Source organism: Nipponia nippon, unplaced genomic scaffold (assembly GCF_047370975.1).
Source record: "Nipponia nippon isolate SJK-2023a ecotype South Korea unplaced genomic scaffold, ASM4737097v1 scaffold_5, whole genome shotgun sequence".
Lineage (NCBI taxonomy): Eukaryota > Metazoa > Chordata > Aves > Pelecaniformes > Threskiornithidae > Nipponia > Nipponia nippon.
In genome coordinates, this window is record NW_028262369.1 from 87,972,053 (window position 1) to 87,997,856 (window position 25,804).

The 25,804-nt window shown below is 42.3% G+C and overlaps 1 protein-coding gene across 3 annotated transcripts in view; it reads right to left on the reverse strand.

Moving 5' to 3' along the window:
* Nucleotides 1-25,804, reverse strand: part of SEMA5B (semaphorin 5B) — a 278,168-nt gene that overhangs the window by 79,675 nt on the left and 172,689 nt on the right. For all 3 annotated transcript variants that reach the window (XM_087732767.1, XM_087732768.1, XM_087732769.1), the window contains one exon: nt 2,485-2,547. In XM_087732767.1, coding sequence (XP_087588893.1) covers nt 2,485-2,547 — 63 coding nt within the window. The remainder of the gene's footprint in view (nt 1-2,484; nt 2,548-25,804) is intronic.

Sequence of the window (25,804 nt, forward strand, 5' to 3'; positions counted from 1 at the left end):
TCTGGCCAGTGGGTACTCAAATGTGGAGTAACCATCATGCTATAATAATTGTATTTCTGTGATACACATTTTGTGGCTTTTATTCTTGTACTTTTTATTTTCCTTATGGTAAAGCTCTAAGAATTGTAGAAGATATTTTCTAAGCAGCAGGAAGAAGCTGATTTAGATACTTAACAGGCGTAAGAATTAAAGGGAAAAAGGCATTTTAATACACTACATGGCTTTGAAAACCTCACCCTAAAATACATACATTATTAAATCAGCAAGGAAATTGGACCAGTCATATAACTTACACAAACTACACTGTAAATTAATATAAGAGCCAAAGGTCTTCCTTATTTCTAGCCTCTGTCACCACATATCTAAGTGCCTGACAATCCATAACATATTTATCATCAAATCATCTGTGCTAGGTAGGAAACTGCCATTAGTCAAGTTTTGACAAAGCAGAGCTGAGACAGGCAGAGCTCTGGATCTTGTGCCACCATTGCACAGCAAAATCAGAGATGCTTATGTTAGTGCTGCCCTCACTTGCTGCATTTACCCAGCCAAGGGCAGAGATGCTGGGTCAGAGCTGGACTTCTGAGCTGGAGTAGAGCACTTCACCAGCTGGCTAGGCTAAACTTGGTATTTTTGGAGCTAGTGCTAAGTCATTTCTCTGCAGTGTAACAAACAATGAATGTGTAGACTCCCCCACAAGAGGGACTCAGCCATGGACACGCAGGTTAGAGTAGATACAGACTTGGGAGATCTGGGTTTACTTAGCCACTGCAGAATCCTTCTGCCTTTGTAGCTTCATGTCTTCTTGTCAGACTCTTAGTCAACACCTCTGTTTGCCACTAATTGTATGTCAAGAAGTGTCTAACAATCTGCGTAATTATTGTTCCTCAGAACTTCACACCCATGGCCACTGTGCCCACCAAAAAATTTCAGGCTCTGGATCACAACCAGCATAAACTCAGCTGTTCAGAGCATTATCCTCATGAAATTTTTGGCAAACTCTTTGCAGTGTGAGGAGGCAGCAGCAGCGAAGATACTCAGACCATCGCTTTCTTTTGGCATGACAGTAAAAAAGATAAATTGAAATTATCCTAGAATTTGTTCAGTCAAATGCATGGTTTTATCCAGGGGTTGACAAAATAATTCTAGGTTATAAATTCAAATTCTTCATGAACAATGGGATACAATTTAAATCTCACAAACTTTACAATGGAAGAAAAGAGCAAAATTCTTTCTTTACACGTTTTAAAGTAGAAAGACTACAAATTCAAAAATTTCTCATGTCTTGGGTTTTGGAGGCTTTTAATTTTGTCCAACTTCTGTTGGGTTCTTCTTTTAGTGGCTGGCCACGTTTAGTGTTCACCTAACGCAGAACATTTTGCCTTCATGGTGTTTTCCTGCATAACGTAGATCCTACAGGGAACTCTAACACATGTTCTAGGATACCCATACTCCTGTTCTCCACAGCTACATGAAGCAAATTGTTGCCTATTTGGCAAAATTCAAGCTAGGTTTTTTGTGTATATACAAGTTAATACAGTAATCACATAAAGTTTATTATATAAAATGAACGTGTCAATGGAAGATCATGTAATCCTGTGTTTAAAGCACGGAACTGGAACTTGGCAGAATGCCAGCATTTTGAGTCAGCCACACAATCACTCTCTGCTTGACTGTCCAAGTCTAAGCAAAGATCATGCTTATCCTCTCTTATCCTTTGTCCAACTCCTTTGGTTTAGACCGAGAACTCTTTGGGGTGTAGTATTAAGGACAAGAGGACACCCTCTCAGTTGAGGCCTGAAGATTTTTGAACAGTACCAACATCACATTTGAAAAATCAAAATAGTTCCTGCTTTTAGATAGTTGGCTTTGTTTTAGCTTCTCAGAAGAGGGGCAGAAAGGACCTGTGTTTGGATCAGAAATGTCTGCAAACTCCGGACTTCGGGGACAGCATGCCTTTGTTCAAGCAATTCTTGCTTTAAACTGCATTTTAGCAGACTACACCTGCCTCTGAAGGAGCTCTGTGATATTCCACCTGAACAGACTGCAGTATGCTAGCAGATTCAATTCTCATGTTCAAGTGAATTATAGAAAGATGAACGCTAACTGCAAACAAGCATCGAAGTCCACGTGGCTAAATGCCAGTGGCTCACTGCTGAGTACTGAGACTAAGCCAACCTGCCCAGCCTCAGACCCCACCGCAAGATGTTACCACTGGCTTGCCACCACTCTGCTCCTTGATGTGTCACAAATCGTCTCTTCCCCAGCACTGAAATCACCTTTAAATTTCATGCAGAGCAATTCTAATAACTTGGACGGGGGGCCTTTGAAATGGCTTGCTCGGTGGTGCTTATACACTTGTGATGGTGGATCTCAACTGCTGCAAATTTACAAGCCCAAGCTGGTGTCAGATGCTCCCTCTGTGGATTTCACATGATGCAAACAAATTTACCCATAGCATCACTGTAGCAAAGCAAAACTTACCTCTGTTTTCCCTTTACTTTGACAGGACCTCCTGGTGTCTTCATCTGAACCCCATCCTGTTGCCTGAGAAACCAAAATGCACAAGTCACATGACAATGCCACCAGCCACCACATCTGGAGACTCCCAAAGCAAGAGCAAGTATCTCCAGCCAATTTACACAGCCCAATTTAAAAGCAGCACAGTGATGGTAAACATGTATCTCGCTCCCACTGTGCTCACAGTGCACACAAATGATAAATAGATGAGAAGTCCAGAGGCAGAAGCAACTGGAATATTAACAGAGGACAGACTTTAATTTACATATAAATACAACTTCTGATCGTCATTCAACTGGAAGGTCCAAGACACAAGCCCCGTATGCAAAGCCATCACCTTTTTTCAAAGAGGACAGTGCTGTACAAAACCACCAGCTTGCATCACCAAAATGAAAACCTTCCCTACAGCAATGTCCAGTGGTTCTGCACAAATCTGCTGGTCTCCTTAAATCTACCCACAAGATTATCACCTTCTAAGTAAACCTGCAGCGAAGTGAGCTGGATAAAACAACAACTGGGAGCTGACAGGTGAAACCCGGAGAGACGAGAAGTGGGGAGAAAGGCTGGATGGCGATTTGTGATGCCAGACAAGTGGGGTCAGATCCCGACGTGGAGTAAAACACATCATGAGGGCTGAGGGCACTATTGACTGGGGGCTGTGAGACCTGGACCAAGAGCACATGGATCCCCAGTCGGCTCTGACTGACTCCTTCGGAGCAAAGAGGCCCCTTCCTTCGCAAGAAAAGTTAAGACCAGTAAAGCTGCATTAGAGAGAACTTTTAGATTTAAAATATTCAGCAACATACCCAACCATTCAGTGCCCTTTGCAATTTTCCTCCCTTCAGCACTTTTTTAAAATAGTCCTAACAAATTCAAGCAGGTATTGTTAGCTGGAGGTGAAAATACATATAAACATCCATACTATACATAATACATCATTCTGCGTGTACAAGAAAAATAGCTCTGTTACATAGGGAAAGGCCAGGCTCGCAAAGTTCAGATACAGATCCAAAGCTCCCCTAAAAGAGCCAGGATTTCTTGTTTTTTCCCCAGTCCATTACCAACGCAGGAAATGGCTTCAAAGTTCAGTCCGGATCTGAACTCTTCTTGAACCTTCTCGCTGCAGCCAATACATTTTTTTAAACTCTGGGCTTCCATAGAAATTGTCCCCTTGATACATGATAACTCTTGGTTTTTGCAGGAGAAAGTCGGGAGACCAGTAAGAAGACAGGATCAATTTTCCCACCCCCAGCTCAGGTCCATGAAGACACTCACTCAGAACCGCAAGAAATGCCACCACCGAGGAAATGCATTTATACAGAACATTGGGGGAAGGGATATTTCCACCTCACTCAGAAAAAATGGTATATCTTCTCCATTAGCTGAACATTCAGTTCAATTTGGCTTTAAGTAGGACTTTATGAGCACAGGCAAAGACCTGGTGGGAGAAGGGAAGAGCACAGATCTTTCCCTGGGAGTCGCTTGGGAAATACCTCCCATGTACTGCAGTCCAATCCAGGCTGAAGGCCAAAAGCTTGTGCCTCAGAAGTGTTTTTGTGAGAACTGGAATAAGTCCTTGCTGGAAAGGATCATTTAGCCATATCCTGAGAGGGGATATGTCACTGGATGAGAGAGCTCCCGTCGATAAGCCATCACAGGAGAGCAAGGAATTTTGACTGGTGACTCCCAGGAACCCTTGACATCTGCAAAACAACTGCAGAGCAGCATTTTGATCCCCAGTCCTGAATCTAGCCCATATTCATCTAACCACAGTATCCTTGCACCTTGGGTCAATTTTTGACAACCTTAATAAAAAAAAAAAAAATCCAGAAAAGAGACAGGTTATTAGGTGGCTCTTCTTCCCATTTCATAAACAGAGACAGAGCCCTCTCCACTATACAGCCCAGTTTACCTTAACAGTGCTTGACATGACAAAATGAAAACAAAAATCACTGGTTACTTCAGCAATCAATGCCGCTTCTCTGCAAGTACTCTGGGTCTTCTGGGATTGCAGCAACGCAAGAGAAGAATTTGGCCTCCTAGGGGACACCTAGCTCTTCCTGCCAGACACCTGCACCGCTGAGCTTTGAGGCATGTTGTAAACATAGCTCATGTCAGAGCACTGGTCCCCTCCAGCTATGTTCTCCATGCCTAAATGTTTTCTTTTATTAGGCAACGCTGCCCTTCAGCTTTCTGAAGCACTACCTTGATGAGTCTAGCGATAACAGAAGTTCTTGGTGATGGCTCAAATTATAGGAACATGTTGTTTGTGACTGCACCATTAGTCAGGGTGCACTTCATTAGAGCTAAGAGGATAATTAAGCAATATGGCAATCCAGAGAAAGCTTTACAAGTCCCACACATGTCTTTGGCGGGACAGGGAGGAGCTAGTTTGAGGGCTGAGTAACTCCAATGACCTCTAGTGACTCAAAGAAAATATTCATGACCCTGCAAAGCAGAACATCTTGTCAATAATAAAAGCATAATTGCAAAGCCAAGGAGCTAATGTATGTTTAAATAATTGTACTGCAAGGTATGAATATGCACCAGTCAGCTGACCTACAGCCTAGACAAGTCCTTCTGCTGGGCTCCCAGTACCCCACACACATCTGTGGTCATGGCTTTTGGGTTGGATCTGGTACAAGGTCCTGGGCAGCCTCAGACCTCTGAGCTTGGGGCTTTCACATGAGCTTTCCAACATTGTTTGGTTTCTTTACTTGACTGATCAGCTGTCTTTTCAGATCAAAACGTCCCACTCTTGTCATCTCTGTTGTCTTGGGCTTCTCTGTGCAAACTCCCTGTGTAATGCTGGTGCTTTACTTTCTGCATCTCACTGGTATGTCCAACCTAAGCCCCTCCTTCCCAGATGAAGTTTTCTTCCTCTGCCTTAGATTCATTTTGCCCCAGTAGCAAACTACAACCTGGACATTTGACAGAGAAACCTTCAGAAAGACCTCTCTCTTCTGGAGTACATCTGTCTGTACCCATGTTTCTCAGTGAGGCAGACACCTAACAGTTGTATAACACTACAGCACTGTAAGGGATGCTTTGTACTTTTGCCTCCTTACCCGATCATAGTGCTTCTCAATAGCCAGCTTCTTGCACACTGACTTAGGTGCCTCCCCTCCCTTTCCTCATCTCCCTCAATAAACCAAATTAATACTATTTCTTTTTACTGCTGCAAGCTGCCTCTGCACACTTGGATGAGGTACAAACTGTATCCACCAGAAGTTTTTGGTCACTCAGTTGGGTCATCATCCTGAATTTATGATACATTATGATGTAATGAATTTATGATACATTTTCTCAGTTGTCTGAGACATTTAAGTTTCCCAGCTCCAGAAAACACATCTGGGATTATTTTTGTACCTCCTGCTACACATGTCAGTCAAAAGTAGTAGAGTAGACACCTCTGGACCCATGTGGCAATAAAACAACTTTCATGGCATGGGTCACGGAAAACAGATCCTGGATGAAGATGTGACAAATCTGGGAGCAAAGCTACATACAAACACAGGACAGTATGTATTTTCTCCTAGCTGTTTCCCTACTTGCCGTGTGCTTAAGCAACCAAGCAAACACTTTCTTAGGCTGTCAGGACGTCAGCAATTCCTCCCCTTACATCCTTGCCAAGGGCACTCCAGCTCCTCATGCTACCTCCTTACAAGCATTCCAGCATCACTTCCTTCCTGTATTTCCAGAAGAAATGCGGTTTCTAACTGTGCTCCCAGCCACTTTGAGGACCTCCGCTACAACCACGTGGCCCATGCGCAGAATGGGGGAACACCAGATTCATATGCTGTACAAATGAAACAACCAGCTCAGGGCTGCAGCTGCTGTGTAAGACAAAAGCCATGCAAAATCACGAGCAGGGCTGCCCAGCCACCTGGGCAGACAGGCAAGAGAGTACTAGCAACTTTGTCCCTGAACTGGAAATGCAATTAAATGTGCCTTCCTTCAGCCTACTTGCAGGGACACCTGGTTCTTCACATCTCTATTTCTGTTCTTGAGTTCTATGCATGCAGATTTTCTCAATTAGAAAAAAGGGAGGGGGGTGTGTGTTATTTCTGCATCTTTAGGAAGTCACATGAAGGAGAACAATCACAGAAGAAGCAGTCGTGTACAAACACGTGTACCTGGTGCAACACTGCCCAACTAGAAATTAACAGAAATGGGCCACAATGGCTAAGCTCAGTGCATATGTGGATATTCAAATGTCACACTCAGACACAGAAAGAAAGAGTTAATCTCTTCTAATAAATTATAAGCATTACAGTTTGCCTCCAGTTCAGACTGCAGATGAACAGTGCTCTAGAAATTCTAGCTCGTCATGTGCTGTCAAATCAGTTATTCAGCACGCACTGCTGAGAGGAGCTTTCTAGATACCGTTATTTAATTACCTGCACAATCCCAGTGTTGGCATGCAAAGTACCTGCCTGTCACTAGCAAGTCCTGTTGTCAATAGTTATGTGCCTCTTCAAATGCTGATGTGAAAATCTCTCTGACTTCTATGGACCAGATTTAACATTCAGGCCAGCAATTTATAATTACTTCAAACACCACATATGAATTTAATAGATTAAGCATACACTAATCCCTGCACTGTACTTGCACAACAGGGTTGCAGGTTTTTGTGCAAGACCAGAACATTGCTTTAAAATTGGAAAGTGAAGACTGGAAGAGAATAGGTTACAAGCATATTTATTGGGTAAATTAAACCCGTTCTTAAGTTCTAAGAAGTCTTTTATTACAAACCTATCCATCTGTTACCAACCTCACTTCCATTAAATAAGTACTCCATGCAAGCTACTGGCAGCCTTGCACACCTGCAGACAGACCCAGAATCATGTTGTTCTCTCCTATTAGGGGAAAAAAGCATAACACAAAAATGTGCATTGTGTATGTTTGGAAGGAGAAAAAAAAAAAACAAGTACAGACTTACTGCAAAAAAAAAAAAACAAAACAGGGACTGATTCTGTGAGATGCCCAGCATTTCCTAAAAGGTACTGAGTTCCCCAGGTTTCTGCTAACATCAGCAGAAGCAGAAGCAGCACGTTGTGTCCCAGGCTCGGGTCTGCAGGGATTGCTAATGGCAGGAGCTTCCATTTCCATCAGCTCTCCGCAGTACCCACAGGAGACTTCTCAATCTGCCCACAGAGTAAGAAGTGATTTTGGTTCTTCGCTTGTGCCGTGCAGGGCACCCCGAGCACAGCCTGCCAGTCACATCACATGCTGAGTTATGCATGAGGAAGGAGGACAGGAGGCGTTGTGATATGACAGTTATTGTTCGCTAGAGATCTGAGCTGGCAGAGTCATTTCTTTCCCTGTGTATTTATTTACATCTTCCTTTCCATAACTGTACAAGGCACTAGTATGTTCGGAGAAATGTACCTCTGGAAAAAAAAGACTTGCTTTGAAGGCAGCTTCTTGGATTCCTTATACCGGCCCCAAATCTCTGCATTTCTTATTTACATTTACAAATTTTTTTGGGATCAGCTCATTTCACAGCAAGGTATGGAAACTTTTCTCCAAATCTGGGGAGAGAGGAACGTGAAGGGACCATATTTCTGCACTGCATTTAATATCTGCCAACTTTAATGGAAATAAAGCACATATTTACATACCCTACCGGACCAGTTTAGCTTAACCACGTGCTTAAGGACTTTGCTAAACTGAGGTGCAGACCAAGTCCTTCATGCAGTGGCTGCTCAGAGGCCATTTCATTCCCCTACAAGGTGTCAGCCTCAATCTTTTCATCCATACTGATGAACAGATTTCAGACCTCTAAAATATCACCCATAGATTCTTGCTGATAATGACAAATCCATTTCATAAGTTTCTTTCTATGTTTCTACATACTTTGCAGTCTCTACACAAGATAGAACCAGTGTAAATCTACCCTCCCCTGGGCAAATTCTACATCATTTAAAAGAAACTGGTAAGTGCTGGGTCTTATAGCACTTAGAAGAAAAAAATCTTTGAAAGAAGTTCTACAGGCTGGATCCAGAAAATCCATGAAAAGGCTCTTGTTTAACTTAGGTTTCTATGATGTGTACTGTAAAAACATTTCTACAACACTTTAGCTATTTCTTCCCTATTTAATCCTCCAGGACTTCTCCATAAAGACTTGCTGCCTTAGTCTAAAAGTGGAAATTTAAATTCCCTTTTTGAAGCATCGGCTTTTGTCTCTCAAGGACAAGGCACATTTACAGTGCTCTATAAAAAATAACTTATTGAAATCTAACTTCTTAATAATAAAGCACAGTAGCTTAATACCCTAGAGGCCATTTCTGAAGTTCCAACACTGGTAATTTATTAAAACTGTGATAAACATGTCTGATAAACAGATAGCTAATACCAAACGAACATAATGCCAAGCTTCAATAAATAGTTCTGCTACATACTGCAGTATACAAACTACAGATCACTGCTGTGTGCGGTGACAGGTATGAAGAATGATCACAGGATTCAGTCAATTCATTGCGGGGAGTGGAGGGGGCTTGGATGAAGGGAATTGCATTGTGTTTTATCAAACTATTAATTGATTTCCCTTAAGCGATCTCAGATCCTTCGAGATGTGCTAAAACTCAAGCTGTTTGCTTCATTTAAACTAAGTACCCCCAGTGCCTATCAAGAGACTGGCCCAGTTGCACAGCTCTTCTGGTGTGGCTGGACAGTCAGATGGCTGCGGAAGACCTCAAAATGTAACACTTAGAAGATGGAGGTTGGCAAACACGCAAAAAAAATCCATCAGTAGGTTCCAGTTCCCATAACATTAATCTCTGAATCACACCTTCTCTCTATAAACACAAGTCAGCCTCTTACTATACTGGGATTGATTTTGGCCTGGCATTTATTGGCTGCTGAAGACGATCGCTCACTCTGTTCATGTCAGAGCAGAAGTGGATGCTACATACTGGCATAGTAAGGATGGAGTAATTCATCAGAAAGAAGGACTTATTTTAAGAATGCATCTTTAACTCAGCTCCCAATAATACCATCTTTGGATACTCATGTTCCTCTATCTCACGACTCTTACTACATCCTTACAAAGAGAAATGCCATAGTCTGAAGGAAGTTCCTCTGCCCTGGCTCACCTATTTTACAAAAATTACATAGATGGTGCACCTCTGCACCCACTAGGCAGGGAGGACAATTTCCAGGAGGTCTGATTATGTTCTCTTTGTTGGTTTCATTCTTAAGCCTCACTGATTTAGAGTCGAGTCTGTCCTCCCACCTTATGTCTTCAGCCTGTATGCACAGCCAGACGAGCATCACTGTAACACCCGGCAGAACAGGGCCTCAGCCTCCAGCTACTGGGGCTCTACTTTCTCTGATCAAGTTATCCCAGCCCGATGAGCTACTGTACATCAGCTGAGTTGTGGTAGCCCACTCTGTTCATGGTTCTGTCTTATCTCGGATGCAAGGTAAAATACTTGTTTAAATCCTTCAGTCTTCCTCCTGCGCAGAGAGCACATCCCAGTAACACAGCTCTGCAGCGAGCAGTAAGCTCCTGTACCTCTGCTGTGTGTCTGTGCGCACAGACACAACCTGTTTTCAACTGCAAACAGTACCAACTCCTGTTCGAGGGAAAGTTTTCAGCTGCTTTGAGTTCTTCTTGGATGGTCAATGCTACTGATTTTCTCTCTTTCACAGCTTCAAAACCCCTTCTTATTTACTTGTATTATAGGAGAGCGCGTAAAGGCATGAATTGAGATTGTGACCCCATATTTCTAGGCAATATACAAACGTGCTGTGGGAGAGAATTGCTGCCTGAGAGCACTTCCAAGCTAAACAGACCACACAGGCACATGGGAGGAAAGGAAAACCAGAAGCACAGAGAGGTCAGCTGACTAGGAAAAGCCACCGAGCATGTCAGAGGCAGACATGAGCACTGAACTTTGCTCTCTTGAAGACTAAAAACTTTCCTGTCTAGCACAAAATGAGTTCTTAGATAGCATTTATTTTGCTAGTATCACAAAACGCATCCACTGAATCGGTGGCGCGCAGAGGGAGCAGGTTTAGAGAGTAGGACAACGGGCGAGATGCCACGCATCCCATTCTCTTCTTGCTGACACCTTCAGGCACAGTCACAGCCCAATGTACAAAAACAAATTTAGTTTTGGTGCCTTTGACTTCCATTTGTCCTGCAGAAGATTCCATTAAACAACATACGGTCCGTAAATCAGACATTCCCCCCTCTCTGCAGTGTCAGGTAGGAATTTACAACTCCAGAGCATGCATTTCCTTATCTGAAAGGAGCATTGTGTGAGGCTTAACAGATCGTGGTTCCTACAGTGTACCCAGATGGAAAGTACTGTACAAGTACAAAGTTTTATTATTAAAGACAATTGTCAAAAGCTTTAGTAAAGAACATTTGATACCAAGGACTAAAACTAAAACAGTGTTTTCTAAGATAAACAATACATATAGTCACATCCAGGCTACAACCTGTACTTTTCAGCTCTTGGGAATTTTAGTGTACAAAGGACAGCTTACAATGGAGCAGCCAGCCCAACCTTGAGGAGGTACTGTCAAATTAAAATTCATATCTGTAGCAAGCAGATTGACTTGCCAGTGCTTTAAGCATACTTTCAGTAACCCTGGTGTAAAACATTTGTACCTTGATGCTGAATTCCACGCAGAGGAGAATTCGAGCTTTTTTACATAATGGAACTTTTTTTGTCATCCAGATTTGCAGTTTTCATAGTGTCTGTGGGCCTCCATCATAGCCCAGGACTCCCTGTGCAAGCCTGTGTAGGTAGAGCCTTGCCAAAATGCCTTATAAGCAAATCATCATCATGCATCAGGTAGCAGTGGATGGCAGAGCATACCCACACAACAGGGAAAGGTTTTGCCTCACCAGCCACATAACTCATTGCGAGGTTTTGGTAACCAGAAGAGTTTTAGTATACCAAGGATGGGATTCTTCCGAGGCACAAAGAGGACACGAGAGCAGAAGGCACATTAACCACGGAGATGCTGGCTTCATGGGCTGATTCAAAGTGGGGTGGGAAGTGATAAACAGGTCTGTGACAGACCCATAAAATTAATACAAGCACTAATGCAATGTAACAAGGATAAGCCCCAAAGACAGAAGAATCAGTGGAAGGGTGCAAAGACACCGGTGATCCAGCAACATGAGGAGCTATGGATGGGATGCTACACCTGAACAGAAGGCTTGTGGAAGCCAGGAATGATGCCCTGATTACAGCTTTTAGCAATAGGTCGGATTGCACTGCTGTCCACAAGGGTAAAGAAAGAAGGAATGCGCGCTCTGCTGTGGCTATATGCCGAGCTTAGACTGACAGCTACATATTTATGCAGCAATGTTAGATGAACATGCCAACATGTTACTTTGGAAGAAAGATACAGCTCTGAAGAAGAGAGATAAAGATGGCACTGGATTTCTGTTTCCACTATCTAGTGTTTGTATTTTTATCATTCTATGTAAAGAAAAATGTCAGTCTGTGACAATGATTTCATTTTGCTCATGATCTACTTCATTTTGCTTGAAAGTGCTTAACACCAGAATGATTTAGGTGCAAGTACTATATGGGAATGCTTATCTTTTTCTGAAAGCAACTTAATCCATTGGATATTTCTGTTGCTTTTAAGCGTGCAAAAGCATGGACAGGGCCAAATGCAAATTGATAGTCTTAGTTAACTGGGACATTTGGTGTGCTAGTAAAAAAAGACCTTAAAGCTCTCACCTGTAGCCAGTTTAGAATGAATGACAACATCGAGAACTGGAGAACAGCACAGAAGATGTTAAGGAAGGATGACTTACAGTGCTTCCTATTACTGAAGATCAAAAGCATACAGAAACTGAGACAAGACTTCTAGCATACTGGGTAATTAAGAGCCACAGTGGAATTTGGTTTCTTGCCATGTCACATTCAGTTTATAGCTTATGACAACAAACATTTACTAAATGTACTGGAGATTACAGACACATAAGATTATATGATAAATCAATAAAATAACTAAATAAAGAGGTTAAAATACACTCAGTCAAAAATGATTAAAGAAAAATTCCACTGCAGGCAAGCACTGGTCGGGAATACAAGTACAGCCGATGCACATGCAGATGCAGTTGACGCTGGCCAGGTGGGTACCACACAACACTTTCTCACACCACCAGCATTGTTTATTCTGTAAAGAACAGGGCTTTTTGTGTTTTTGTTTTTTCCTTCAGTTGCTACAAACAAGGTACAACAAGCTATTTCTAAGAAGCAAGCTGATGAACGGAGTCACAGCAATGGTCACCCTTGATAAAGTGGAGGCAATTCTTCCTTCGAGGCCCCTCTGCCACCAAAAGATGTCCATCTCCACCCCTTTATGTTCTTTGGCAGAGTCGCCATTCAGAACAAAATCCCTCCTTCCTCTTTGTGGGCTCCACCGATGGATGTGACAAGACTTCTAAGCAGTCTCCTCTTACTGTTTTGCACAATGATTTCTGGAGTAGGAGGTTCAAAAACCCTTCCAATGGACCAGCCCATATTCAGCACAAAATCAATTTACCATGGCTATAGTCTCCTTTGTATTTCTGCATCAAGCAAGGCGATTTTATTCTCCTTCATTTTTCTGCCCTGGGTTTCCTTGCCATTGTGCCTCTTTGAAGCTCACTACTATGTAGAGATGTTAAGGGTTCTCCACTATACATTTTTTTGTGTTCCCTCCCCCCCGGCTTCTGAGACAGACTGTACAAATCCTGCACAGTCAACGGAGTGCATTTTTGTGCACCCACATTATGAAAAGCAATCTTCCCATATATGCTTCAAACCGAAAATGTAATCACTGAAGCACATGTGAAACCTCTGTGTATTATCAGCTTTCTAAAGTGGGGCAGTCCTGCATTCTTTATTCCTCTCCAGGTTATATCATTGAATATACTTGTTCAGCATTTATTTGTTTGCTTTGAGAAGGAGCTAACATAAGTTTGAGGAAATACCCAATTTGGATCTGATTCTCCCAACAATTAGGCTGAGATTCAGCAATCAAAATCAGCACATCCTGAAGTATTAGAGACTAATGAAGAACTCAAGATGACATTTTCACTGTTCTGTGCCTCCTGTTTTTCTTTAGGGAAATCACATCCATTGCATCGGGGGGGGGGGGGGGGCGGCTAATACTCTTTCAGATGACAAACACTGCAATATATTCTCATTAAAATCATATAAGAGGTTGAACATGGTTTGAGTCCTGGCTTGGCTTGAAAAAAGGGGGCAGCACACAATTAAACAAATAAACGTGCATGCGATTCCTGGTTGTGCACTTAAGCTTGGTGTAGTACAACCCAAAGGGAAAAAAGGCACTTGAAATCTTTAATTAAGTGAAAGATTCATTACTGAGACCAAATGAAAGCTTTGAGATTACTTTAATTAGCCAAGGCCAGTTTCATGCAAGCCAGAGAGACTGGGAAAGTTTTGCAAGGCAGGCTGAAAACAGAGATCCCGCCTGAGCCTCCCTGTACCACGGGAACTTAAGTGAAACCAGACTCTCTCTCCTGCTCTTCCCCATTTTAAAGTAATAGTTTTTGAGCTTGAAGAATATGGGCAAAAAATTCTAAATCCTCAGCTAAAAAGAAGTCTTTATATTTTCCCTGTTCAATACAGCAGATGTACATCTGAACTTCCATTTGTTTCACACACCTAGAGAAAGGATCCAGACTCCTGTTCCTAGACACCAGGATTTTGACATGGACTGTGGAAGCACATGAAATACTCAGCTGCACTCTGTTAGGCATTTCTGCTTAAAATTAAACGGCAATCCTTGCCCCAGTGAGCCGGAATCCTAGGGTTAAGGTGAAAGACAATGCGTGGCTGCAAAAAACAGGCAGAGAGAACAAGAGCGAGCAGCGAGATGACTGATATTTGCAATCAGGGAGTACACATGGCGCGCAGGCAAGTGTGGTGCAAGCTTCCCAGGAAAGGTTTTGGCAACACACCTAGATTTTGACCTTTAGACTCCCTGGCTTCTACGGGGTTTGGTGCTCAGCATCACAAACTGCCAGGAAATGTCGCTTCTGATAAATCACTAATAACCAAGAATAAGTAGGACCTTTCAGATGTTACCAGGCTGGGCTAGAAGAGGAATTCAGCGATGAAAAGTCCCCCATGTTTCATAAACCAGATTTCAGTATTTTTTTAATTGTTCTATAGCTACATTGTGCATTATATCTGCTTTCCTCTGCCAGGTGCTCCTGATAAGCTAATTACAGCCTTCTGCTTATTTCATGTCAAGCTTAACTCCCCAGTCTGAGCCTAGCCTGCAGTTCTGGCATGTTTTTTCCTTAATCTAAGACCATCTGTGCTCCATCAGCAAGGAACACTTAAATACAGAGAAAGTGAAGAACCAACAGGGTTGAATTCCCTGTACGCTGCCCCCAACTCCTCTCCCCAGCATTTCCAATTAAGTGTGAAGCCAACATCCATCCAGTCCTAAATACCCTGGAAGGCTTTGAGCAGGCTACAGTTATCTACAGATGCAGCAACACTTTCAGTGGTCACTGGGGAAATGACAAGCCAGAGAGGACCTGAATCTCTTCATTCTTTACATCAAAAGCTTCACATTTCAAATACCATCACATTACCAGCAATACATGCAGTGGCTGAGTTCAGCACTTGATCAACATAAAATCAAATACTTGTCTTAGAGGAGCAGAAGGAGTCAGTTTGGGAAAAAAAGTGATGCTGTTGATTTATCAAGAATCCAAAAGATATTTCTCAAGTCTTATGTTTATTGCTGCAAAATGGAAGTGCCCAACAGTTTAAATCAAAACTGGACTGCAATGTTAGGGAAGGTGGGTCTCCGCCCTCTCCTGTCCCACCACGAAAAGTTCAAGTGTTTCTAACCCCTACTGTCCCCTCACCGCCCAGCCCGGCTGGACGCAGCCGCTGCCTGCTGCCGCTGTAAGCGGCCAGACCCCACCGCTGCACGTAGCATCAATCCACCTGGCTTCCTCCGAAGGCTGGGAAACAGATGCCTTCAGACTCCCTGCTTGGTCTGTCACAGTTTGCCTTGCTTCTGCCTCCTTTTTTCCAACACCAGACGTCAGCACCTGATGCCGCAGTGAGCTCTGCCAAGCTTCATCTCTACAAGGAATTTATTTGCTCCTTCCCCTGCAAAGAAGACTCTGATGCAGTGTCTTTTATTCCTTCCTCCCAGCTCCTCTGTTCTGTTCTCCAGTCTGCGCTCTCCTGCCAACCCAGGATTTATTTTCCAATTTCCTTCAGTTTGAGTCCTGCCCTTACGTTCCCCCTGCCACCTGTCTCTTTCCTCCCCTCCGTTTGCATTTGACCTCTACCAAGGTCAAAGATTCCACAAATGGGGTTTGAGAATATGCCTTATAATTAAGACGAGGGAATACAAAATGATTCTCCAACAGAATTAATGCAGCATACTACTTCATGCTTCTTCTGTCTAAGTCCTTTTTGGTGGTTTTCACATTTATCTCGTACTGAAAAAAAAATATTTTTCTTTTTTCTGCCTTGTTCTTAAATCCTCAGTAACTGATCTCACAGCAAAAGCTACTAAATTTGTAACAATTATAGTAGCCACATACATTTTTTTCTCCTGTCACTGTGTTTACCACTATTATATTTATGAACTATTGATCATTCCTTTCTGCCCCATGCATCAAAACCCTCTCCTCTTAGGCAACTGCAGTTTGTGTCTTAATACTCCCAGGATAACTTAAGAACTTTTTTGTCATTCTTAATAAAGCTTAAATCACTTCTCTTTGAACAACCTTGCAGTCTATTCAAATGGCTGCAGCCCTGTTATTCCTTTTTCTTTACTTCTAAGGTATTAAAACACTCTATTTCAAAAACCTCAAAACCGTGTGTTGTCTCCTGTCTGAAGTGATTAATTAATAATTAAAATAATGTATGGAATTTGATCCACATTCTTGACACAAGTGTTTGTGATGAAAACATGTTTTTATTAACCCGCCCCCCAAAGCTGTTCTTTTTTAAACAAATTTACAGAATTATTTATATTTTAAGTATTTTTATCTGAAGGGATGCATTTTTATTGCATTTTTCCCCTGCCAGACCCCAACTACTCTATTTTTACATTAAACAGTTTTCATTTAAGAAGTTTAGAAAAAAGTAGTGAAAAATGGATCCATTTTAAACATGCAGACGTGCTGAAGTTGCGTAATTGCTTACCTAGAAAGCAGGGGTGAAGAGAACAACTGCTTAATATCACATGTACTATGAATCCGAATATAACAACTTTGCAGACTCAAGATTAAGGCAACTGCCCTATATTTACAAGTACACATCATCATGTATAATGCTTAGATCTTAAACAGAAAGCCACTATTTCAAAGCACTTCAAGAGGACAAGTATCATTATCTCAGCTTCATGTGTGGAGGAAGCAAAGCACAGACTGGAGATGGATGGAAACCACCTCACCTCCCCACAGCTGTCTACAAGTGAGGCAGCTAGTCCATGCTATCCAAACCCTCCTTATAGGGAATGGAGAGGAATATGTGATTTTTCTGCATATCTCCTTCTACTGACTCCCCACGCTTGGTCTCCCCAGTCTCAGAATAGCTTAGTCTCTACTCAGTCACGTTACCAATAAAAATGCATCAGATAGCTATAACCATGGTGTGGTAACTTTTAGATGAAAGATGCATTTCAGTGACAGTAGAATACCTGTAAGATCATTGTTCCCATTGACTGTCCAAGCTGTGGTGGCATCCAGCAGCTCATTTATACCCCACATCCCTCACCCTCCTCCAGTGGTGCAACCCAACCTTCCTCTCCCATCGCCCACCCATTAGCAGGTAACTCACAGCAGCTGTTGCCTGCTGTTGTTTAGCCAGGGGTTTGCTACTCCTCCTGCAGCCTTGAAGAAAGGCTTCTGAGCCTGAAAACTTGCCATCTTCCTCCAGTCAAGGTGGCTGGAGATGCCGTAGGTATAGTCAAGTTTATGCCTGTTTACTCGCCTGTCCTTTCCTTGAGCTCAGCCTGGGGAACCTCGGCCAAAGCTCTTTGAGGCTCTCAAAGGATTCAGGGAAGCTGCGCCTGCCATGCTGAGACAGGATCGATGTCCTGTGGGAGCGATGAGCAAACTGCTCCCGTCTCTGCTCCCCAGCTCCAGGTCTCTGGTAACAGCTGTGCAGGCCACGTTAGTGACTGCTGTGCAGCTCCAGGCTCCAATAATCCCCTTGTATTAGTCATTCAGAACTGTTGCGTTTAAAAGAAGCTGTAAAACACACATTAGCTAAACTGTTACTAACAGAGAAAAGCAGGATTATTTATCTAGGGAAAAATGCACACACTGACAGGAAATGTATTTACTATAAAACAATTCTTTTTTTCTAAGAGCTCAATAGTTGGTTTTAAAGAAAACATATGAGGTCATTCATGGGCCCTTTTAGAGAGGTGCAAATCAATAAATGGTGATTTTTTAATGCTCTCATTATAAATGACTGGATGCTATTAGGGTCAAACTTAATCCTGTGCAGAGAGCCAGTGTAAGGGACCTGAATCATTTAAATCTCTCTTAAGCTCTGCTTTGAGGAAAAAAAGTAGCTATTTCTCTGTATTTTCAGTCTTAAAAGAAGAAACTGCTGCTTTTTTGCAGTAATTGGTCCAGACACTCCATTGTTTGTCTTGTAAGATGCAGTCCTTTGCGCTGTCAAGGACTTCTCTTACTTCTGACTTCCCGGCACGTGCAGCTCAGCTCCCACGCCAGGGACGGGTCAGGGCGCCGGGTCCCAGGTAGGAAGAGCACTTCGCTGAGCCCACATCCCTGAGAAGCGGCAAAGCGCAGCGCCGGCTGCAGCAGGGTGCCAGGACCTCTCCCCAGGCTCCACCGATCGGCCCCGCGCCACCTCCACAAACCCGGGCTTGCTGAACAGGAGGTATCACCTCATCTCCAAGAGAGCTTGAAGCGGGAGCTGACTGCATGAACCCTGCGCTCGGCCTCTGAAACTCAATAGGTCGCTGTTGCCACATCGACTGCTCTTAGCGAAGGTACTGCATTAAACCCGTCCTGCGTTAGAGCCTTCGCTAACGATCGCATCAGAGCACCCTAATTGGGACAGGAGCAACTAGGAAACGCTTTCTGTGCCTTGTGGTAAGCCAGCATTCGCAGGTAGAGAATAAACCTCTCCCATGTCTAAACATATCCCACATCCCTAAAGTAATAATAATAAAAAAGCAGCATATTTTTATATAAATGTCAGTTTAGCTAAGGTGTAGCCTAAAACAGGAGGCTGATGTGCCTCTCGGGAACACCTGCAGAGCTGGGTTTGTTGGCAGCAGCCGCAGATGAACGCGTGTGTCAGGGCAGGGGACAGCTGGGGCGTCAGTACACACAGATCCCCGAGAGCCTCCTGGAGCTGGTGGAGTGGGGAGCAGCCCACAGAGAAAAAGGGGTAAATAGGCAAACCAAAATACGTTTTGCAAAGATACAGAAGCAACATTGGTGACAAGAAAGGAGAAGTCCAGGGGATTTTTTTTTTTTTCATTTTCATTTTTTTCCCTCCCCTTTCTAAAGGATGTTTAATGGTCCTGACTGTAAGTTGCAAGGAATAAGAACATTAGTCTTCATTCCCTACACATAAAATGCCTGACAGGGTTTTATCAAATAAAGAGCCCAATATGCTAGTTATCAGTAAGTGACTCCAGCAGCTAATTAAATTCTCAGTTTCTGAATCCTTCTCATAATGTTTGCTGACAAAGACCAAAAGCCCTGTAGTAATTTTGGCTTTTAGGTGAGGCGAGGCAGGGAAGGAGGGAATGACGACTAACAAATTACCCAGGAAAGCGGGCTGGCAATCCATGGCTGACAGTCATCACACAAACCTCGTTTCGCCGTGTGAGCGTAACAGGGGGGTTCCCCTCCAGATGTAAGTCAGCTCCGTGGCCTTCACCGACTCCAAGAAGGCTGCCCTGCTTAATGCCAAGTATGGTCCAAACAGGTATAGCACATGAACCTCCTATACATGCTATACAACCCTATGTATATGATCCTCCTGTGTATGTGTACATACATATGTGTATATATAAAAATATATACATAAATATATATATGAGGACTTCCTATACCATGCCTAAATACTCACTTTAGAGGGCAATTACATTGATGACAACTAGGCAGTGCACTCTGAGCCAGTTTAGCAAATCTGTGAACGCACATATTGAAATGTATTCTCACTTGGTAGAGCATGCAGCATGTTCTTAACTCGGACAATTCTCAAAGGAAAACAGGCATTTATTTAAAGCTAAACCTGGGCTTAAAAGCTTAGCTGGCTATAAATGGACTCCTGAGTTGGGTTCTCTCAGACAGGGGGGATGTTGTGTTCAGAAATTACTCAACGCTACGGAGTGTGAGAAGGGATTTGCTTTCTCTGCTCTCTGAATTTCAGCTGATGAGTAACACCAGCACAAGGTTGGTTCCCAACAGCATATGCTGGAGCCTCTTAAAGAGTACAGTTCCCTGCAGCGAGGAGCTGGGGAAGTGCATCCTTGGAGGATGAAGTGTGGCCTTCAGACATGGTCACCTCCAGTCTGACAGGCCTTGTTTTCTTCCCCCATCTCCCACTCCAGGTAGAAATTTCTCTCTTAGATAAATCCTGGGAAGGCAGACCTGCACCTGAAAGCTGCAATCTAGTTCGTGATCAGTCATTTTGAGGAAGGGTGTATTCAGTGAGTAGATTTGATTTGGGAACCTGAAACCGTAAGAATAAAAAGCTGAATTTGCCAGAAAGTTTGTTTAGCCAATATAAGCTTTATTATGGAATAGCTTTAAACCTCTAGGCTGAGAGCAAGAGGTTTTAGGTGCAGCTTTGGAAGGTGATTTATGAATAGATTTATATGTTAATCTGCTAATAAAAAAGGTAGCGTACTGATAAAATATGTGACAATCATAACTCAGCTATGAGCTACATATTAAAGACTGCATCTGCTCTAGTAGAGGTTTTGATTATGTTTTTAAATGAGGGAACTGCATTGGCCTGAAAATAAAGAAATAAATGTTTTATCTAGAAATATGTGCCATATAATTCAAAGACGTATCTGGGAATCTGCAAGAAACAAATAATAAACTGCTTTTAAGAAAATGACTTCTCGAAAGTGAAGCTTATTCGCTAACATTTCAAAATGGAGTTCCTGTCCAGCCTCTCAGTGGTACATAAAGATACGCAAAGTATTCTCACTCTTTCCCAAAATTACTTCCTAAACTGGATTTTAAATTGGATGATAATCTTGACACTCCAAATAGATTGAATAAATAAATATCTTCAGCAAAGCTGGGCCAGCTTCTGAGCACCCATGGGTTTGCGCTGTCATATCAATGCCTGGTTTCCTCATGATTTTTTGCAAGGATATTTTGAAAAATGGCAATGGCTCTGGCTCAAGGATGTTTCTGCAAGTAAATCTGAAATACAATATTTTTACCACTTTTTATTGACAAAAACACACAGCACTTTATAAAGGAGTGCTATATCCCAATTTCGCATGCGAACAAACTCCAGGCAGATAAACTGGGCAGATTAACTTTCCCTCAGGCAACCGCGGGCAGAACCAGCAGTACAAATTTGGGCCCTCCAAGCCCTGTCTGGTGCCTACCCAGCATCTCTTGGGGATGTAAGATTTATCTATTATTTGTAAGTTTTCTGATGAGCGCCAGGGTTTTGTGAACATATTCTGAATCCTTAAAATTGCCCAGTGAAGTATTTTCACCAGGAAAGATTACTTGAGTGACAATTTGTGCTGTAAACTATATTACTCACTGCTCCCCGTTGGTTTTGTTTATCATATTTTATTCAGCTATACAGAGAAAAACCAAGTTAAACTCTGCCACCTCTCCTCTCACTTTTATACACTTGCAGAGCATGTTTCTCATCAGCACACATCAATGTGGCACTACTGAGCCTTAAGTAAGTAGAAAATAATGCATTTAATGCTCGGTTTGATTCAAAGTGCAAAATATGAAACCTGTTCCATTTGTTGCTATGTGACATATCAAGGACTGATAGGCAATTTTTATTATTATTAACTATACAGGTACTGTTGATTTACCAGTGATTATGCCACAGAGTTAAAGATCCCTCCAGGGGCTAGCAGGGAGGGAAGTGCGTCTTCAGGAGCAGCTGTGCAGTTTAAGAACCTCATCTCTGTAGCAGGGATGTTTCTGTTTCTTAGATTAAGGGAAGAAAAATTGGAGTAACACTGTCCTTACCAGAAATGCACTGGATATGTAGCTGCAGTTCATCTGCTACAGGACTATACAGAAATGTTTTGTCCCTTTTTTGGTTTAGAAAAAATATCCATCCCAAAGCCCCCCGATAGCAACAGAAAAAAAATTATTTCAGTAAGCTTCATATCAAGCCTTAAGAGCTGCTGCTGCTTAAGCATACTGCTAACTTTAAGCTTGGGTTTAAGTAAGTCTTATGCCTTCAGTGGGACTGAGAAGTTCATCAAGTTATGCCCTTGAGACTGGCTAACACTCTCTGAAGTGCCCACGTGAATGTCCGTGCTCTTGATTTATAAATTTGGAGCAAAATTTAAAAAGCAAATAAAGTCATGTGTTTTGTAGCACTTTCATGTTTTGCAGTGGGGCAATTGTAGATCTGTAATTGGAGATCTAGATTCTGGCAGCTCAGGTGGTACCGGACAGTGCGTAACTCCACAGGCAATCCCACCAAATTCAGGGTTATGACTATTGGGGAACTAACACGCTCTTTCTCTGAACTTAGTCCTCACTCATTTTTTTTGTCCTCAGGAAAAAAATATTAGATTGTTAACTAAAGCATACTTTAATCTCAAAATTTTGTGTCTTTATTAATGGATTAAATAACTTACGTCTTCCAAATGGTTTTGCAGTAGGTGCACCTATTTATTCTTTCCTATTCTGTTAAAATACAGTTTATTTTTAAGAAAGGGAATACATACATACTATTAAGATCATATAACAAAACTGGTCAGCATACAAACTTCACAGGGCTGGTTAGAAACCTTTTCCACAAAAGATCTTCCATTAAAAAAAAAATTGAAATAAAAACATTTTACAGAATCCTAACAGTTTCTATTAAACTTATCAGACAAGAGTCCAGAAGGGAACCTTGCGTCCAGAAGGAAATTTTTGGTCACAAACATAAAGGAAAGGAAAGGAAAAAAGATGCCCCAAACAAACGAGGTCAATCGCTTGAGATGAGAGAACAGCACATTCAAATCCTCTCTCCTGGTGCTTCAGAAAATAACTTGATCCAGAATATTTGCATCCCAAGTAACCATGTGTCTATCTCCTTCTCTTTCAGATTTTACAAAGACGTCAAAAAGTCTTGTTTTCATCTCACTGCAAAATATCTTGGCACCTCAGAAAGGTTGGAAAAATCATTTCCCACTCAGTTTTATTGAGAACTCTAAGTTCCAGGTAAAATCAGGGTGAACAGAGGGTAGGCACTGCACCGGGATTTATGAAATGCCTGCCAAGTAGCCTGTTTTTAATGCACACCAGAGAATAGCAATCCTTGCTAAGAAGTCCTAATCAGCATCGTGCATTTTTTAAAATTTGCTCAAAGGCTTATGTTTTTAAAATGACCCTTCCACCTACCCTATTAATTACAACCTCCAGTATAAAACGGACTTTTCTATGGCCTCACTGTGAAAGCTGCAGATTAGGAGCTAACCTTGTTTCAAGCCCATGTGTAAATTAAACAGCATGTGTTCCAAGTGTACATCATTTTAAAAATGTTTTCTATAAAATGTCTAATATTTAAAGCTTACAATGCATACAAGAGGACCGTTTATAGATGGAGATGAAACATGTTGCAGGGATTTTGTTTAAAAAGATGCTAAAAGATTAAGAACAGTAACCATTTTAAAATTACATTTCTTGACTGCTGCAAGACTTCGAATGCTACATGCTAAAGTTTCCAAAATTAACAGGTGCTTTTGGATACCCCACCTGGGGCATCTCAAGATGCTGATTTTCAGAAATTCTTTAACAATGTGCCTTGATTTTGGCAAGAAAGGCAGGCAGAAAAAATTGCAAGTGATCCCCAAAATGCCTTGGCCTCAATTTCCTTCTGGATATTGACATTCTGCCAAAAAAAAAAAAAAATCTAACCACCACCAGAGTTTCTCATGCAACTAAAACTCTGGTGAAAGGTTTCTCAGGTCCCAAATGGAACTTCTGAAGCACATTATAGAAATGGGGGGGGGGGGGAGACATCTCAGAGAAGTTGGGACATTTTGTTCCGCGAAGCAGGAAACGAGCTTGTTCTGCTTCAGTTTCTGCTCCATTCCACTCACTAGTTCTCATGTAAAATCTCAGTGCTACAGTCCTGGAGAAACAACCTCAGCAGAACTGTTCAGCAGAACAGAAAATTCAAAGTCAGGAGCAAACTTTGGCACATGGTAGAGCAGCAGGGACAAAAGCATCTAGTGCTGGAGAAGCAATCCAAGACAAAGAGCTAGGAGCTAAGAAAGGAAAAGAAATTACTGCTTTATGAAAGTATAATATGGTCCAACAGCTGACACATCCTCAAGTCTACATCTCTTCTTCCCCTCCCCTGAAATCTCAACTGCTCAATAGGGTAATGCTATCTTTTTACACAGCTCTTATCCAGTAACTTGCCCTCATAATGCTAAATTTTGTCTTTTAGTCTACTGCAATTCCAAGACACTAACTTCCTATCCCAGCTACGCGGAGTGGCTACATGACACTCCAGAGTGTTCTTTGCTCTGGAGACTACAAAATTAAGTTTATACTAATGGCAGTCCAACACAGATTCAGGAGTAATATCATAACTTTAGCTTCTGGAACTAAAGACTCGTAAAATGTATTTTCAGGAGTGACGGGTTCACAAAATGATCCTTGAAGTTGATGGAGAACTCTTGCTCATTTTAATTGATTTCACATTGGGCTTAAATGAAAGGCATCCACAGTCATTCAACAGGTAGAAGGAAATAACAGTCTTTTAAAGTCTGGGAGCTTAAAACCTTTCTAAAATCAGAGAGTAACAACATAGTTAACACTGCGTTTGTGATACGCAATATTCATAAAGGGGATTATAATCCAGAAAAAGAAGAATTTATTCACATTGGAAAGCAATCGATAAAGTAATGCTGTGATGAGAAAGATTATGGCCTGCTCAATGGCAGGAAATATTCAATTTCTGGTTAAAGAATAGATAACCGTCAAGGAAAACATGCATTAGGTAGAGTGAGCTAGTAAATCTACCCATTACAGAAAGAGAGACTAAAGTACTGAATTTGCTGTGCTAGCAAGTGGTGGCACAGGGATATTGCTCCTGTGAGATGCTGTTGCCACCTTTGCTGAAAAGACAAGAGTCATCTCCTTCACAGGAACACCCTTTCCGTGACAGCTGTGGGGCTGAAATGTGCCCTTGCCTTTTCCCCACAGGGACAGTGCACCCTAGGGATACAGCTGATTGCACAAGAACACTCAGTGAAAAACAGCTTTAAACTTCACCCAGCCCTGCTGTAGAGAGGTATATTCCTCACACTACCAGGCTTTGCCCCACAACCAGCATATCTTGCTGTCTCTGTAGGCTGTGCCCCTCACGTTCTTGCCCTCACCTCATGGAAGTACAAATGCAAGGGAGCAGACATCTGTCAACACAATCCTGCACCTTGAAGCATATTTAGCACCTCTGGCAACTTGAAGAGTAAGTCCCATGAGCAGAAATAAATCAGACCACAATCTCAAGATGAAAAAGTATCCCCAGATCAGGCCTGACAAGATCGACACTGTATTTTACTTACAAGCAAAGAGGAGATACAAAACAACCCAAATTAGCATTGCGATTGCTTCTTAAACTGCACTCTCACCCCCTATAGAAATAACTGCAAATTCCTTGCATTTCTCATCTCGCTTTCTGATCTGATCTTTAAAATGATGCACAGCAAAGAGAAGGTGGGAGGGGGTGCCTCTAAGCCGCATCATGTGCTTTATGGAGATAAGCCAAGCAGCTACTTAGGCAACCATTAGGTCGGGAAACAATCGCTTCCATCATTCCCAACACGTGTGTCAACATAATTCCATGCTCTCTTTGTCATGCAAAACGTCTTGGCAAAGTGACCGGATACACCCAGAAAGCAGGAGCAAACTAAGCTCATTATGTTAACCGGAGATCCCACAGCATCCTCCAGTGCCATAGAAGGAGACTTCCCATGTTTTGCAGTGTAGGAAAGGAAACTGGCTGCACTGAAAAGGGCCCAAGCCAAGCCTGGCTTCAGAAGTGTATAAGGGAGATTCACAATTGGGTTTCGTGGAAGGGGATCCCTCATC